This window comes from Malaclemys terrapin, chromosome 4, assembly GCF_027887155.1.
Source record: "Malaclemys terrapin pileata isolate rMalTer1 chromosome 4, rMalTer1.hap1, whole genome shotgun sequence".
Classification (NCBI taxonomy): domain Eukaryota; kingdom Metazoa; phylum Chordata; order Testudines; family Emydidae; genus Malaclemys; species Malaclemys terrapin.
Genome location: NC_071508.1, coordinates 34,916,356 through 34,933,810, shown reverse-complemented (window position 1 = coordinate 34,933,810; position 17,455 = coordinate 34,916,356). Strand labels below are relative to the sequence as shown.

Below are 17,455 nucleotides of genomic sequence, written 5' to 3'. Positions count from 1 at the left end.
TTGAAGTTCATGCTTCTCTAAGAGCCTGATCCAAAGTCCATTGATATCAATGGGAATTTTTCCTAACTAATGATCAGAGCCACTAAAATAACATGGGAGGTGAAATTCCGATCCTACAATGTAAAGATTTTTACACAGTTTTGCAAAAATTCTTTTAAAACATTATTTTTCTAAGGACCCTAACAATGGAACTAAATTCAGGTCAGCCTTGGGACATGAGCTAGCAGTCACAGTCACTGCTTCCAGGGTGGAGATGTCAATACAATCCTATGGTCTGGAACATAAGTCCAGTCAGTCATAGCACTGTCTCTGTACTAGGGTGTAAAATGAAGGATCTGTGAGTGCCTTGGCCAGGGACCATCCAACAAAGCATGCTACATGCAGGGGATCCCCGTGGGGGACAGCATTTGACTTCTCGCTCCCTGAGCGGGCAGGAGCTGGGCGTAATGTGGAGGCAGCACATTCAGTCCCTAGAGGAGGGAGCTCCATGCCTCATTCCTGGGTTACTTTCCAGCTGACTTGGGAGGGGCTCTGGAAGGAATCACATCCAAAATTCCTCAGGTGACTTAGACCCAGTGTGGGAGCTTTACATGGGTGGGGATGAGTGAGGAAGGAAGGAGGGAATAGAGATTCTCATCTCTGCCTGCCGTCACCACCAATAGGGATTTCCTGATGATGAGAGAGACTAAATACCAAAATCGAATCTTCTGGCAGAGATTGAGGCAAGAGAAGCTTGTCAAAGCAGTGTGATGTAGCACAGATTGGAGTAGATGAGGGGAGAGAATCTTGATTAATGAGGGAGAATGGCATGGCATAGATGAGTTAGCTTGACATCACTCATCACGTAGGATGGGTGGGACCCATGTCTGGAGGGAGGGGAGAGCAGTGTCTCCTACCTGACAAAGGTGAGGAGAAACAGGGATCCCAGAACTCCATAGAAAGGGATGTACATGATGAAATAGCGCATGTAATAACTGAAGGCCCAGGCCAGGTCCTAGGGAAAGAAAGAAGAGATAATGCATTAGAGGCAACGTACCCTCCCCTCACCCCCACCAATACCCCTCCTTAAGCCAGCTCTCTTTACAGAGTGGACAGAAGCCTCTTTTCTCCCTCCCCAGATAAGGTTCTCTCCACCATCCACGTGGGACATGGTTTGACACACAAATCAGAGACAACCTTTCACTCACCGCCCAGAACCTGCGTCTGATCATGGTCATGATGATTTGCATTTGGAAGTACACGGGGATGAGGAGAGGTGGGAAAACTGAAAGGCAAACAAAAGACAGCAGATGAGAGAGACAGGTGTGTAACATGAGGTGAACAGACATGCTGGGGGCCTGAAAGTAAGAGTTGAGGCAAGAGCTTGTGAAGGGGAAACCAGATCTCTGCTACTGTCTCTCAGCAAAGAGAGGAGGCATTTCCTCCATGTCCTGCTCACCTTCTGGTATAGAAGATTCTAGACCAACAATGAGCAAGCCCAGGACTTCTGCTGACATGTTCATCTACTGGGGGCTGCCTCCTAGCCTTAGTCACTTGCCTCACTTAATTTAGCCTCTTTGGTGGTGGTAAGGATCCATGGATCTCAATGATGATGTCACGGAGGAACTGAGGTGTCTGCTTCTATTGCAATTAAGCTGTGAAAGGGATAGTGGGCCCTGGATAGGGAGGGATTAGTTAGGAAGTGAAGAATAACTCTGCTGAGGCAAAAGGGAGCCGCAAGGTAAAGATGCATCCCCTCTATCTCACCATATAGGGAAGTGTAGGGGGCCGGGTCATACTCACCTAGGAAGAAGTACTCATGCTGGTGGTTGTAAGGTAGGTATTTCAACTTCTTCTTGCCATACTGGAGGGGGAGACAAATGACAGAGAACTGTCTTAGCTCATTACACCCATGGATATGAGAAAACTCTCCTTGGGCGGATACTCTCAATGACACCTGTTTATATCTGGTTAACTCTCTTTAGTCAGAGCTGAAGATTTATGGCCTAATCCTACCCTACTGAAGGCAATGAGGGTTTTGCCATTGCTTTACATGGAGCAGGAGCAAGCCCTCAGAAAGCTGTCTTAGCATACAATACTTCCTTCTCCAAGGCTATGTCTAGAGTAGGAAAATAGGTCATGTTTTGAGACGTGTTAACTGATTGTTGTCAGGGTTGATCTTGCCCTGCTAATACATGTTTAATCATGACTTCCCTAAGTACACTAGCTGCAAGCTCCCATTTAAAATCATCTATCTTGAGTACTTATTTGGTCTCTATTACTAAAGTACCTGAGCACCTCTCAGTCTTTCATGTACTAGAGATAAGGAAATGCTGTTATCCTCCTGTTACAGAGGGGGAACTGAGGGCGAGAGACTGAAGCCCAGAGTTTTAAAGGTGTTGCTCCACTCAGGGCTTGTCTACACTATAGCTAGGATCGATGCTGTGGGGATCAATCCACCGGGGGTCGATTTAGTGGGTCTAGTGAAGACCCGCTAAATCGACCGCTGATAGCTTGGATGTTGACTCTGATACTCCACCAGATTGAGAAGAGGAAGGGGAGTCGATGGGAGAGCGTCTCCTGTCGACACAGCCTAGTGTGGACCCCATGGTAAGTAGATCTAAGCTACATCGATTTGAGTTACGCTATTCACATAACTCAAATTGCATAGCTTAGGTCGACTTTTCCCTTTAGGTCTCAGTATTTCAATGCCTAACTGACTTAGGAGCCTAAGTTTTGTTTTCAAAAGTGACATAGGCACTTAGGAGCCTGAGTCTCATTGAAAATCAAGTTGTCTAAAAATGGATGGGTTCTGGCTTCAAGTTTTCATGAAAGATTGTGGAAAATTGTGGCCACACTGAAAAGGTACTATGACATTTTTAGTCAAAAGCCACGTTTCATCAAATAAAATATTTTGAAGAAAAAATATCAACCAGCTCTAATAAACATGCACGAGTGTCATAACGATCCTTTGGGCAAGAGGAAGGAAGGTCTAATGGGTGAGGCACTGGAGTGGGATTCAGGAGATCTGAGGCTAATTCTCAGCTCTACACAGCTTTCCTGGGTGACCTCGATTGAGCCATTTCATTTCCTTGTGCTTCAGTTCCCCATCTGAAAAACAGGGATGATAATTCGTCCTTTCTCCTCCTCCTCCCCTTTCTCTGTCTTATCTATTTGGGTTGTATACACCTCAGGGTAGGGACAGGGCCTAGCACAATGGGGGGCTGATTTCAGTCTCTGCCTCTAAGCCCTGCTATCATATCAATGAGAGGCCTGGGTGCAGTAATTGCAACTAATGTACTTTATCGTACCTCTACACAGCAAAAAATCCAGCGGCAGAGAGTCCCAGAGCTCAGTCAACTGACTTGGACTTGATCAGCCTGTGCTTTGGGGCTAAATATAGCAGTTTAGATCTTCGGACTTCGGCTGAAGCCAAGACCCAGGTGTGACAGTGCACCCCCTAAGGCTTTATGGAAATATGCTTATGAATGTGTAAGCGGGGGAATGGTCCCGCTATTGTGGGGAACTTTCCTGGTTTCTGCACTACCCCGGTGAAGTGGGCTAGCGAAAGGATCCGAGTCCTCGCTCCCACTTCCTTTACCCAGAGGCCTCCCTGCCCTTGAGGACTCCCCTTCCACTCTCCTGTCTGGCAGAGTCCTCATAAACCCCGACAAGGCTGGGCCCAGGATTCCTGGGGCGCTCGACCCCCAACCCTGCGGTGGTCACCCAGGACAGGGGCTAGGGTGTCCCCACTCCGGGGTACTCTCTCTGCACTGGGCACCTCCCTGACCCACTGATCATTTCATACAATTTAAAGCAAATACAAGTTGTTTAATTAACAATTAATTTTAAAAAAGAATAAGGAAAAATGGGAAAGGTTAAAGGAAAACACATCACCCTGCTCTGTGGCAGGGAACATTACAAACAGTGTCTCTGAAACGTCAGGGCAGTTCAGTCTGTTCCTTGTAGGTCCCAGGCCTGCTTCTCAGACCCTGTCTGTGCTGCAGGGACGCTGTGGGTTGGACACTTGCTCCGGTGGTGGCCACACGCTCTCAGGCTCTAGGTGGCAGGACCCTTTTTCCAGCGTCGCCCCCGCCCGGTCGGGGTTATGATCCCCCTGCAAGTCTGGCTTGCAAGGCCTCTTGGCTGAGGCGTCTCCCTGTGCTGGGCCCACTGCCCAGGGTCCCCCTCACTCTCCCCAGCTGCTCACCGCACTCGGACTGCACACGGCTCCGGACTGCCCCAGCCCCAGCTCCGGACTGCTCCAGCCTCTGCTCCAGCTCCTCTCTGCCTCAGCACGGCTGCTGCTGCTGCTCTGCCTTCAGCTCCCTGGGCTGCTTGTCTGGCCTCTCTGGCTCTGGTTGCTGCAGCTCTGCCCCCAGCACAGCTCTGCTCTGCAGGCTGCTTCTGTGACTCTGCTCCCAGCTCTGACCTGCTCCCTGGCTGCTTGTCTGGCCCCTCTGGCTCTGGTTGCTACAGCTCTGCTCCCAGGGCAGCTCTGCTCTCTCTGGGCTGTGCTCTGGCTTTGGGGCTGCAGCTCTGCTCCCAGCAGCTTAGCTCAGGCCCCTGCTCTCTCCTTAGCTCGGCCCCACTCTGTCTGACTCAGGCCATTCCAGTTCACACGGAGGACGGGACCCCCTCTGGCCTCCTGACTCCCTGATTAGCCTGCCCGCCCTGTCAATCAGGCTGATCTGGAGCATTGGCCTCTCCCCATTGTACCTGGGGACTGTCAGTCTCAGGCTCCTGATTTGCCATCGACCCTTCCCCTTTTAGTGCTGGGAGCTAGCCAACCAAAACACCCCCACTGAATGTTAGTAAGGGGGCAACAGTCCCCTTACAAATGTATATATGACATAACTGGAATATGTTTTATGCTACATACGCCATGTAACATATCTCTGTAAAGGTTATGATCTACTGAATCTATTCCTCCTATTTGTATGCATGTGTCATTTTTCTATTCGAAGTTATGAATATTGGCTGTGTACTTGCTTGATTTTTAAGTAGCCTTAGTAAAGTTTTTGGTCAGCTTCTTGAGAAAGGAATGTGCAAATTAAGTGCCCAATCAAGAAACACTTAACCAACAATGGGTCTTGGAATGCTCCAATCCACATAAGAAGTCTACTTGAGGACGTTCAAGGTAGCATGTGAACCATGGCTGCTATCTGTAAGCTCTGAGTCATGCGTGGACATGTGACTTGCCCATGTGACTCCAAAACTCCATCTTGTAGCTGGAATTCTACATATGGGGAGTAAGGGGTATCTGCCCACAAGAGAAAGTGTATTTAAACCCCTGGGAGACCCCTGCATTTGGTCTTCAGCTGGCTCAAGAGATAGCCTCTCCATCCCCAAGGATACTTGAGAGAAACTGGAACAAAGGACAGTAACTACAGGGGGTGTGAGTGATTGCTGGACCCAGACTAGAAGGAGACTAGTCTGTAAAAGGAAGCTTACTGGAACACCCCTGAGGGTGAGGTTTTATCTGTATTCAGTTTTCTTACTGTATTAGGCATAGGCTTGCATGTTTTATTTTATTTTGTTTGGTAATTTACTTTGTTCTGCCTGCTATTACTTGGAACCACTTAAATCCTACTTTCTGTATTTAATAAAATCACGTTTTACTTATTAATTAACCCAGAATATATATTAATACCTGGGGGGGGGACAGCTGTGCATCTCTATCAGTGTTATAGAGGGCGAACAATTTATGAGTTTACCCTGCATATGTTTTATATAGGGTAAAACGGCTTTATTTGGGGTTTGGACCCCATTGGGAGTTGGGCATCTGAGTGTTAAAGACAGGAACACTTCTTAAGCTGCTTTCAATTAAGCCTACAGCTGTTAGGGGACGTGGTTCAGACCTGGGTCTGTATTTGTAGCAGGCTAGCGGGTCTGGCTCAGACCAGGCAGGGCACTGAAGTCCCAAGCTGCCAGGGCAGGAAAGCAGGGGCAGAAGTAGTCTTGGCACATCAGTTGGCAGCCCCAAGGGGTTTTCTGTGATCCAACCTGTCACATCAGGTCTTGGAGCCTGGGCTCCAGCCTGAGCCTAAGGCTCTAGCCTAAGCCTGAACATCTACCCTGCTATTTTTAGCCCCACAGTGTGACTCAGAAGGCCGAGTACTTAACCAAAGCTCTGAGACTCGCTGCTGCAGGATTTTTTTATTGTTATTGCTGTGTCAATGTACTCTAAGGTACAATTCAATCCATTAAAACTGCACCTCTGCAGTGTTAAGTTTGAGATTTAAGTATACTGACAATCAGAAATTCATAATTAGTCTCCCTGCAGCATCTGTAACTCAGCCAAACTGTGCAGAAGTAACAGCTTTTAATCCTGTGTGCAGTACTGGCTGATATCGCTTTTATTACAGTTTGTTAATGTATCACACTACAGGTCTGCAGCAATCAGAGGATAAAGTTTCTTAGCAACATCAGTAGTAATGGCAGTCAAGATCAATTACAATAATAGCCATAAAAAGAGTGGGCATGCACAAGTGAGTGAGGAATCAGATCAGTGGCTGTTTGGTAGTCTCCAGTATGTGAACTAAATCTAGGGTTTACATCTAGTTTCCAGAGGACAGGTGTCCCTGTCACAAAATACTGTCACCAATTGATAGTGATGGTAGGTGGCAGTGGCAGCAGAGAGGCCAAAGATTGACTAGGCCATGTACTCTGAAAAGCCCTCTCCCCTCTGAGTGATCCCTCCCATCTGGGTTAAGGCATAAGAATGGCCATACGGGTCAAACCAATGGTCCATCTAACCCAGTATCCTGCCTTCTGATAGTGCCGATGACATACTCTTCAGAGGGAATGAACAGAACAGGGCAATCACTGAGTGATCCGTCCCCTGTCATCCACTCCCAGCATCTGGCAGTCAGAGGCTTAGGGATATCCACAGCATGAGATGTGTTCCTGACCACCTTGGCTAATAGCCATGGATGGACCTATACTCCATGAACTTATCTAATTCTTCTTTGAACCCAGTTATAGTTTTGACCTTCACAACTTCCCCTGGCAATGAGTTCCATTGGTTTGACTGTGCATTGTGCGAGGAAATACTTCTTCACACACGGATGGGGCAGTGTTGGGAAGCTTGGACTGCTGCTGACTGTTCTGTGGGTGGGGGAGAGTTTCCTGTGCTATCAATCCAATACTCATTGCCAGTTGTCTGATGTTCTCAGCTCAGTGTCCCCATGTGGGATTCCATTGCTTTAAACCTTTGATCTGCACGCTCATTCCTGTTTCCTTCTTTTGTTGTCAACTGATTACTTGGGACCTCTGGCACCTCCTTCATCTGAAGGGGTGTTCCTTTAATTCCTGGTGGGCTCCACTCACCACCCCAGACTTGGAAATAGGCCACTCCCTGTCACCAGTTGTCTAGGGTTCTCTGGACAGTGTTCCCACACTTGTGTTCTCCTCTTACTTGTTTATCTTACTATTTCTCCCCACTTCCTTGTTCATTTCCATCTTGATTGACCCCTGTTCCATTTTGTTCCCTTCCCTCTGATTGAGGGGCATCACCAGGGACCTGTTCCATGTCTTCATCCGAGTTCAAACAGGCTAACACCTTTCACCAGTAATACATTCACATGGCCTGTGGGTCACTGGTGATTTCAGGAATTACAGATTTATGAGAAGGGAATTAAGTGCGATCCAAGTTCTGCAAGGCTGCACTAGGGTAAGGTTTCAATATACAAGAGTGCAGGCACATCCAAGCACTGATATAGTGCTCATACTTCATACAATCATCTTGGAAGACAGAACCAATTCCTTCATTGCTATAAGCACCCACATTCTGCTCAGCTGTTTGTGCAGTGATGGGTCCATCATCCTCAAAACCTAGCTATCAGGGGCCAGCTCTTCAAATGGTGTAAATCGGCAAATTCCATTGACATCAGTGGAGTGACACTTATTTACACCAGTTGAAGATCTGACTCCTGATATCTAGCTACCATAGTGTAATGGTTGATTAGTGGTTTGTTATGGTCCATTCGGGGTCACTCATTTCAGTGACATATGGCTAGACCTTTCTGTCTTCATAGAACACTCTCAGTACCTGTGCAGGTAACTCATCTTTTAGGCAGCCTCTCTATCATGTATTTGGAATTAGCTTCTTTGTGGCCTAGAAGTGGGTTGTGGTGGCATGAGTGTGCACCAGTATTTTCTTTTATGTCTTCCTATATTCTGTTTGTTACAAATGTCGTTGCCGTGGTGTTTCAGATCCACACGTTGGCTTTCTAAGCTTTTTTTGCTGCATGTCCTTATGCTGATACGTCATATATCACTATAGATCTTTATGATACCCCTCCCTTAGGTTTTTGTACAATACAGACAGTAAATATTGTGGCCCCAGATAATTGGATTTAATTGCATTACCTTAATAGATACAGTTACTGTGTGCAGTGTGGCTGACTCATAGTTGCCTTGGGAACCATGGCTCTGAACCTGAGCTGTTGTAAATCAATATAGCCCCATTGACTTCATGGATTTACATAGTCCAATATCTGGGCCCCTGTCTTTTGGGTGTATGGATTTTTGCAGGACTAGGTTGTGTCCCAAGGACACCGCCCATGCTTGATTTGCCCCAGGAAGGAATTACATCTCAGGGAGCTGCAATTCCCTCTGTGTTCCCTGCTTGCTTCAAGGGTATAATATATTGGCAGTAAATTACCATTCACCCTGCTAGGCTGGCTCAGCTCTGCTGGGTGGTGGATTGGGAAATGTAGCCAAAGCTTCACTTATTCCCTGCTCCACCCCCACTTGCTCCAGTGGGGAAGTAAGTAAGCATGCAGCACCTTTTACCCCGGCATGACCAGACCCAAACCCTGGAATGCCCATACAGGGGCACACATGGGGAATTCCTCTCTCCTATGCCCCTATAAGGGCATGAAGTACAATCAAGCCTTTGGTGTTTAACACATCAGCACTACAATTGCATTAATGTAGGTCTCTCCTCTCCCCGCCCCCCAGAGTTTCCTCGTGTTTTTCCCCAAGCAGAAGACACAAGAGGAAACCATTATTCTGATGTAACCATGCAATCTGCTCTAAACAGAATTTGCCAAGGCTCCAATGAAGTGAGGACTCCTGTTTGTACACAAATATAGTAAGGCATTTCTTTCAATATTAGATCAACTTTTTAAAGGAATTTGCTTTGACTGCTCACAAGAGGTACCTGTCCTCACAGAAGAAATAAACCGATGACAAGTTGGAAATATCAGAAAGAAACCCTGTTTGTGTTAAGTCAGCAAAAGAGTATTCTGCACCATTTTATCCACACTTGGATATCTCAGAACAATGGGATGAAAATTTCCCTATTTCTGCATTCTCTTCATTCTCATTCCCTAGCTCTCAAGCTACCTAAAAATATGATCACCTTTGGGCTGAAAACGGGCATGAGAAATTATATCAACCACTGAACTTTCTGGCCCTCACATTTTCTCAAATTTTGATCCAAACTCCTGTCAGAAAATATAGATGCAGGGAACATTTCCTCAAAGATGAAGTCTTAAGAGCCGAGGTCTGATCCTCCAGACACTGATCAACCTCTGTCCTCACAGAAAAAGTTCTCTAAAGCCCACAAGCAGACACCACTTCCTTGTCTTACCTCAACGGGCTGAGAATCTCCCAGGACAAAAATATGCAGCATGTTCACATCTGGGTCCTTCTTGAAGATGTTGGGCTTGGCATGATGTTGGAAGTGACGATGATTCCACCAGTTTGCTGAGGCACCCTGGGAAGAGGGAGGAAATGTTTAGTAAATGGGGAGGCATGGTTCCCGCTAATGGAGAGATGACCCCCCGCTATGATATTCATTCACTTGTATATTCTAAACTGCCCATGGCATATAGTTTATGTCCAAACTCTTAGCTACCTGTGAAATTGTTGTGAGAGTGAAGGGGCTAAATCCTCTGCTCTGACAGGCTGATTGGTACCAGCTGAGGATCTGGATCTGTCTAGATTAGTATATCATTAAAAAAAATGCTACTCACATTGAGAAAAAAGAAGTTAGCCTTGCTTACATGTAACTCCTAATATTTATATGCTGCAAAGACAGGCAGACAGACATCCCACCAGCAGGGGAAGCACAAGATAAACAGCATCCTTTACCCAGAGCTCTGTTGTCTTCAGTGTCATCACCCATTTCATTGATGATGTCAAGAATGATGTAAGCAGGCAAAGGCATGTTGGCTTATGCAATAGAAGAAAGAATATGAAAATAATCCCTCTTTGCCCAATGGAAAAAAGACAAAACTGGCCAGGAAAGAAATATTATTTTCCAGTGTCTAAGAAGGTTTTAATGGAGAGTATTTAAAAAAAAGGACTGGACCGTGTCCCATAAGGGTCCTATATCCTCATTTCCCTCTGGCACTTGTGAAACACAGTGCCAAGCTGTCCCACTGCCAAGGATGCTCAGGCAGAAGGCCAGCAAAGCACTTGCCTTGTGACTGGTGATAAGCGTTGTGGGCAGCTGGCTGCTTCCAAGAATTCAGAGTGGACAGAGAGCCTCCATCTCACAAAGCTGCCTTTAGTTTAGTCATGTTAATGAGCATTCGGAGGTTACTTGCCCCTGTTTACACATGTTGGAAACCGGTTGTCCCAGGACTGGGCAATCTGAGAGCTCTGGTTGCTATGAATAACGGGGCATTGTTGGGAAGCTGGCAGTGAGGGAATAGCCAACTGCAACGTGGGAGCCCTCATTTTTAGATTGCTGCAATAAATTGCTTTGTGTTTTTTTGGTGTTCCCTGTTCAGGACCTGCAAGTGATCATCTATAAAGTGAAGAAGGAGGAACACAGAGAATTGTGAGATGGGCAAAGGTCCAACATTGCCCCTCCTCTCCCCTGGAAGGAAAGGAGTTGTATCATGTAGGCTGTGCCCATCTAATCCTAAAAGATTATCCTCTGTTCAGTGCTCTAGAGGAAGGGAAATCCTGCCTCTTCACCCCAGATCCCTGCTGATCTCTCTCTCTGAGATATCATCTCTCTGCTCTGATATTTTGCCTGCCTCCTCATTTTTTTCTATACTGCCAAATGTGCCCCGAAGAAAAAAATTTATCTAGACCCCAAATCTGGCAATTTGCTTAACCTTGTCCATGCAAATGAGACTCTCCATATTTAATCCCTTTTTATACACCAGGAAGAATGGGCTTCTTCTGCTAGGACTGCCTATTTCCTCTCCTTGCATTAAAGCAGGTTGGGTAGCAATTGAGCATTATTTGTGCTGCTTGCAAATTGGGAAATGTCTGGTCAGTACCACCCAAGCAGGGCCTCAAGAGGAGTAGAGGGACACCGTCACAAGTGAGAACAGAGCTGTGGCCAAGGAGGTTACTTGTTGCTGTGGTTTTCAATAGATGATGCCCCACCTTGGGTCTGGACACAGTGTTGTCTCACTGCTGCCTTTTAATACTTTTTATTGCTAGTGCGGTCATTCCATGCCTGAGGTTAAAATGGCCAAGGCCAAACTAAATATGCATCTAATAATGCCTACCATTCCATCCCTTCGTACAAGACTCCACACTGTAGGTGGATCGTTTTGCCAGCTATATTGTATAGGACTTTTGTGTTGGACCCTATCCTGGACTGAAGTTCTAAAATTGTCCCGAATGGGTGAGAGATGTTAGGGTGGTCATTTTAATCAATAAACACATTACTCGGGCTTTATGTAGGGAAAGTGGGGGGAATGGGGAGTAAAGGAGATTGTATAATGCTTCATTTTAACAATCTTATGGGCCAGATCCCCAGCTGGTGTAAATCAGCATAGTTCCATTGGTGTTACTGGAGCTATAATGATTTACACCAGCTGAGGATCTGGCTCCCCTATCTGAGCCTCCAAGAACTCCACCTGGAATCTGTCACTAATTGTTCCTCCCTGCTGCTGCTCCCTCTGAAAGGGTGAGATCCGACTGGCAGGCTGGGGTTTATGGCTTTGACACCTACAGTCTGTGAAATGGGATGGAGTGGATCCCCAGTCTCCTTTGCTGCAATCATTTCCTTTCTGCACAGTGTGTGCTGGCATCCAGCAAATGACCTTTACCTTCAGGTGCCCGATGACAAACTTGTGGACGATATGGTTCCATTTAGACTTCTTAAAGACAGAGAGGTGTCCAAAGTCATGCTGTAGCCACCCAGCCTGGGCCTGCAGAGGAAAAAGGACCAGGGGTGACAGGGCTGCTTGAAATCAAAGGTAAGTAAGAAAGGACACTCAGAGTGGAAGGCAAGTATTGTGTGTCTGTATGAAATATGCACAGTCCTATGCACAGAAAAAGCATGGAAGGGGGAGAGTTTTGTATTAATTTAATTGGTATTGGATCTATGGGAGGGAGACGTGAGACAGGCAGTGGACTCAATGCATCCGAGTGTGAGGCAGTGAGTATGCGCCCTATGAGCAAGAGCAAGGCAGTGATGGGGCTGAGGGGTGCATGAGGTTCATGAATGTTCTTCCAAAGTGAGTGTTGTGATAGTCCCGGTATGAGGTGCTCTGAATGACTGGATGCACTGACAGTCACCTGTCGTGGAAGCACATGCACCCCCATTACTCCATGCCATTTCTCACCTGGGAGGTTGCAAGGATGCAGGAAAGGATAAAGGTTGTGATCCAGCCGGTCCCATAGTATGAAACTAGTAACCAAGCCAAAGCTTCCATCATGATGATGTGACCCAGGTAAAGGGAGAAAAATAAGGGATCTGCTTTGAACAAATTCATATCCTCTGCTGTCTTTCTCAGGGCCCGGAAATCATCCACCAGCTGGGGCTGCAAAATGGAAATGCAGGATTTAAGATGCACCTTCTTTTCATGTGTGAATGTGTCCATTCAGGCTTGGGCTTCCATACTATAACCCCTGCCTGTTTTGGAGTCATCAGCTTCCCCAGAATGGGAGAAGAATTAGTCTCTGTACTCATGCAGTCTTCAGAATTTCTATTCTGCCCCCCACAGGAATCTGATCCTAGTCCCTACCCTGATGGGTCTTATCCCACCTTCTGAATTACAATTAAAATCCAGATCCTCAGCTGGTGTAAGTCACCCGAGACCCACTAAAGTCAATATAGCTATGGCGATTTACACCAGCTGGTCCAACACCTTTCCATTTATCCAGTCTCAGTGCTCCGTAATTCATTCCATATAGGTTATAAAGGGACATCTCCCCTCTCCTTGGGGAAGAGAGAATTCAGTCTCTTCACTTATGCATAACCCTGAACCTCTGCTGATAAGAGAGTATAGTGCCAAGGCCACTCCATTCTCTTTGGGATGTGTTCAGTTAGCGTGCAGTCACTCATGAAAGCAGGTCAAGAGGTAATGCAGGTTAATGTAGTCACTGCTATTGTGCATGAAACAGGCATGTCATAAACTCAGTAGGCTAAAGAACAATAAGGAAGAGAAAGGGTTTCACTTTAGGAGTCAGTTGTGCAGTGCACAGGGTCTGAATAATGAATGAATGGAACATTTGGGACTTGCATAGAGCTGGACACATTGACATGGAGTGGATATAGGGCCCTGTTGTGTTACAGCTTCATAAGCACAATGCTCGGAGCGAGCAGTTTGTTTCATCTCACCCACTGGTGTTATTGCCACTTACTCCACAAACATGGCCACTTTCACAGACTTCTCCATTGCTGAGAGCTAATCAGGACAAGTCCATATGAAGTTCAGAGTAGTGTTTGCTTGGGCTGCGTGGTCAATGGTATGGAGCAGAGGATGGAAGAGAGTTCAAAACTGCTTTAGATGACAAGCAGTCTCGTTTTGATGGCCTCATGGCCTTTTGTCCGTAGCACAAAACTGACATGCAATATGGAACGATGGGCAGACCCGGGTCATGAGAATTTGAGCAACAGGGTTGTTGACTAGAGATGAACTCCAGCCACAAAGACTGGATCCAGATCTTGATCCATATTTATCCAAAGTTTGCAAGTGTTCAAATCGGCGAGTTTGAACTGGGCTCTTCTTTAGTTGTCACAGATCAGGCCTGAACTGCACAGGCAGAGCTGTTGAAAGCCTGCAGGAGGAGAATAGCAGGGGGTGCTGCAGGTCAGGAGAAGTTGACCTAAGTGTTGCCTGTCCCTGCACAAGTCAATACTCGGACATCCACATGGCCACACAGAGCTGTCTGACTGTGGGTGTCTTTCCCTGCAGTTTCCTGCACTTGCTAGAGCTGTCTATAGTGAAGAAGGCTTGTGAATTATATGTAGTGGCTTTGCACACAGGAACCTGGAGGGCAGCTTTGTAGATAAATTGCGGCATGACCAGACTCTTCTCCAGAAATAGAGCCCACAGAGAGGGGTTTGCAGCTACTCACGTTTTTGCCTCGGTCCTGGCTAGGTTCCCCTGGGGCGAGCTCTCCAATCAGTAATGGCTTGAGAAACTTTTGCACAAAGCTGGGGTTGAGGTGAAAGGCCCAGAAAGCATCCTGGATTGGAAACACAGGCAGAAAGATGGGATTCAATAAAAGCAATTGCAGTGATCCTTTCCTGTTTGTTCCCAGCAATGACTTCTCCTCAGGGTTTCCCCCACATTACCCAAGCAGTTTCCCCAATTCTGGTGTCAGTTCACTGTCAGTACCCACAGTACACAACTCTTTCAGTGCAGTGTTCCTGGTTCTAGCAGATGCTGCTAGAATTAGATGAATGAATATGCAGTTAGTAGACAAAGGGCCAGATTTTTAAAGGTATTTAGGTGCCTAAAGATGCGGATAGGTACCTAGAGCGTGCTCTAATTCCCACTGATTTCAGTGGAATTAAGCACCTAGGCAAAAAGAAGTCCAATATATCTTTAACCCCAATTAGAAGCTGTGAATTTGTCTGCCTTATGTATCAGAAAAACATCTCTCGATACGCAGATGATCAGTCTCATTCTTTCAGTACAATGTCTCTAGTAAGCCCTAAAGGATCTGAAAAGAAAGATATTAAATATAATCAAAGAATGTATGGATGATGTCCACTAAATTTAGAGGAATGATTAAAGATTTTTTGAGTTTTTTTTCTAAGTTAGTATTATTATTTGCATTACCAACAATACAAAAAATAATAAAGTAGGACCCCATTGCCCAATATAAACACCAGAACAAAAGGACAATCCCTGCACCAAGGAATTTTCAATCAAAGTGTAAGAAAGTGAAAACAGATGCATATAGACAAATGGAGGAGTACAAGTAAGCAAGGAGATAATATTGGTCACCGTGCTAGGCAGTGGTCTCTGCACACCAACAGCCTTCTGTAACTCTAAAAGTGATATGAATTCCAGAGGAAAAAGAATATTGAAAGCCTGTGTATAGCTCTAAAATATTCAATGAAAATGCTTAAAAGGGGGGAATTGCAACTCCAGGCTTGGAAGCTTGAATGCCCAAACCTGAGCTCCAGCCCAAGTTGCAACATCAAAGCACTGTCTACACAGCTATTTTTAATGCGCTAGTTTGAGTCCTGCTAACACAAGTGTGTGGCTCTGGCCTGGGAGACACGCTCCGAGTGTAGACATACCCTAAAACATCCATAGTACTGAAACAGTAATATGTCAAAGTACAGTATGGAACTTTTAATGCACAGAAGCAATTAGTGTATGGCAAGCTAGCGTGCTATAGATTTACACTCTGGCTTCTATACTAGACTAGACTAGATGCGATAAATCCACCCACGCTGATCGATCACTGCCTGCCGATCCTGTGGGTAGGGTAGACATACCCTAAGTCTCTGTGTAGACAAGCCCTAAGCAGCCTGCTCTCAGAAATATTATGCAAGGTAAAAGTTGACCTGAGAAAAACCTTGTGTTAACATTAGTAAGCGAACGCTCCCTGGACACAATAAAAAAGGGTTATCCAAATTAAATTCTGTTCAGATACTGGCTATAATATTTATCCAATTGGCAAATCTGATGGTTAGATTTCAGCTTTAAAATCTGACTGGAACCTCAGCAAATTCATAAAATTGACCCCCACTTATGCACCCAGAACATGCCAACTCCCACACAGTGGAGGGGAAAACGATAAATCCATTTGTCAGAGAGGTTTTCTTCAGAGTTTTCAAGGTGTTGGATAGTTCCCTCCTTACAATGTGCAAGGTTCTGGCTCTGCTACCTTGAGACCCGGGATGGGATGCAGAGGCCAAGTTGCTGAGTCAGCCAGAATTCTGCACGGGGCTCCCCCGTCAGTGCACACTGCATGTGTGTAACAAATGTTCCTCTCTGTGCTTTGCCAGTTCCATTGGTGGCAAAACCTTGACTCTTCCTCCATCCAACCCTTTCCTGCTCAGTTTTAGGTACCTAGCTCCCACAGGTGCTGGCAGGGAAAAGGGACTATACTCCTGATGGGATTCTGACTGGCACTTTAGTTTTACACACCCCTCCCACCACAGGAACTGGCCAGAATCTGGCCCAAAGTGGCAGTGGGGTGGGGAGTTTCTCAAAAGCAAGGATCCCTCCCTCCAGCTCAGTCATTTCTGTTACAGCAAAATTCTGATATTCACTCCAGAATCTTCATAGAACTTCCACCCAGTGAATTTCAACAGGTCCACATGGTACTGAGATCTACTGTCACAAGAGCCACCACCAGAAACCTGCTTATTTGTTTAAATTGCCAAATTCCTTATCTATGGTATTTCCCTTTGCTTGAGAGATCACAAGGGGACTCAGACTTTGTTTTCTTTTGCTTGACACTGTCCATTACGTAGTTACCTAGCCCATTGCCAGCATGTGGATTTTCACTATTCACACAATGAGACTGGCCAATGTGGTCACTGTGTCACCCAAGGAAATAAGACTAAGATTTTCAAAGGAGACGAGGTATTGGCCAAGGTCTCCGAGCCTGGAATAGAACCCAGGAGTGTTAAGTCCCATCTATTGAGAAGGGCCTAGCAAACAGAATACAGAAAACTTGGGAGTCTGTAGGAGGGAGTTCAGGGGATTTTCATCCTTTCTTCTTTAAGGCAAGGGGCTAGAAAGAAAAGACAATGATGGCTACGGAGGCGGCGCTAGAGGTGTCCTGAGAAGAAGTGGAGACAAAGACTGGATGCAGAAGCTGCAGGTTGTATAATAGCTTTGAATGGGTACCTGATGAAAGATATTTACATCTGACATGCCACCTGATAGAGCTCATGGCAGAAAAGATCCAAGTGCTAGAGATCCACCTGGAGATGATGGTGGAGTTCAGATGGGGACTTGAAGACATGAGAGAGGAAAGGAGGGAGGACTGTAAAGACATAAGAAGTGATAACATAGTTTGTTACGAAGGATTGCAAAAAAGGTTCTACTGGGATACTGTTAAGGGTTAGATATAGACCCCCAGGGTCGGATTTGGATATGAATAGAGAACACTTAAATATTATTAGAGAGTATCATTAAATACTACTGGAAATTGTGCCATTTTGGGAGACTTTAACTTCCCAGATATAGATTGGAGAACGAATGCTACCAATAATGGTAAGGCCCAGTTACTCCTGGATGTGGTAGCTGACAGATTTCTTCACCAAACTGTCACTAAGCCCACAAGAGTTGATGCT

General features: G+C 46.0%; 1 protein-coding gene across 1 annotated transcript in view; it reads right to left on the bottom strand.

Annotated features, from left to right (window-relative positions):
• FADS2 (fatty acid desaturase 2) overlaps positions 1 to 17,455 on the bottom strand; it is a 45,211-nt gene that overhangs the window by 14,824 nt on the left and 12,932 nt on the right. The window contains exons 2-8 of the mRNA XM_054026546.1: positions 14,266 to 14,376; positions 12,528 to 12,725; positions 12,009 to 12,110; positions 9,581 to 9,706; positions 1,783 to 1,843; positions 1,188 to 1,264; positions 897 to 994 (exon numbers count right to left, since the gene is read on the bottom strand). Of these exons, the coding sequence (XP_053882521.1) occupies positions 897 to 994; positions 1,188 to 1,264; positions 1,783 to 1,843; positions 9,581 to 9,706; positions 12,009 to 12,110; positions 12,528 to 12,725; positions 14,266 to 14,376 (773 nt within the window). The remainder of the gene's footprint in view (positions 1 to 896; positions 995 to 1,187; positions 1,265 to 1,782; positions 1,844 to 9,580; positions 9,707 to 12,008; positions 12,111 to 12,527; positions 12,726 to 14,265; positions 14,377 to 17,455) is intronic.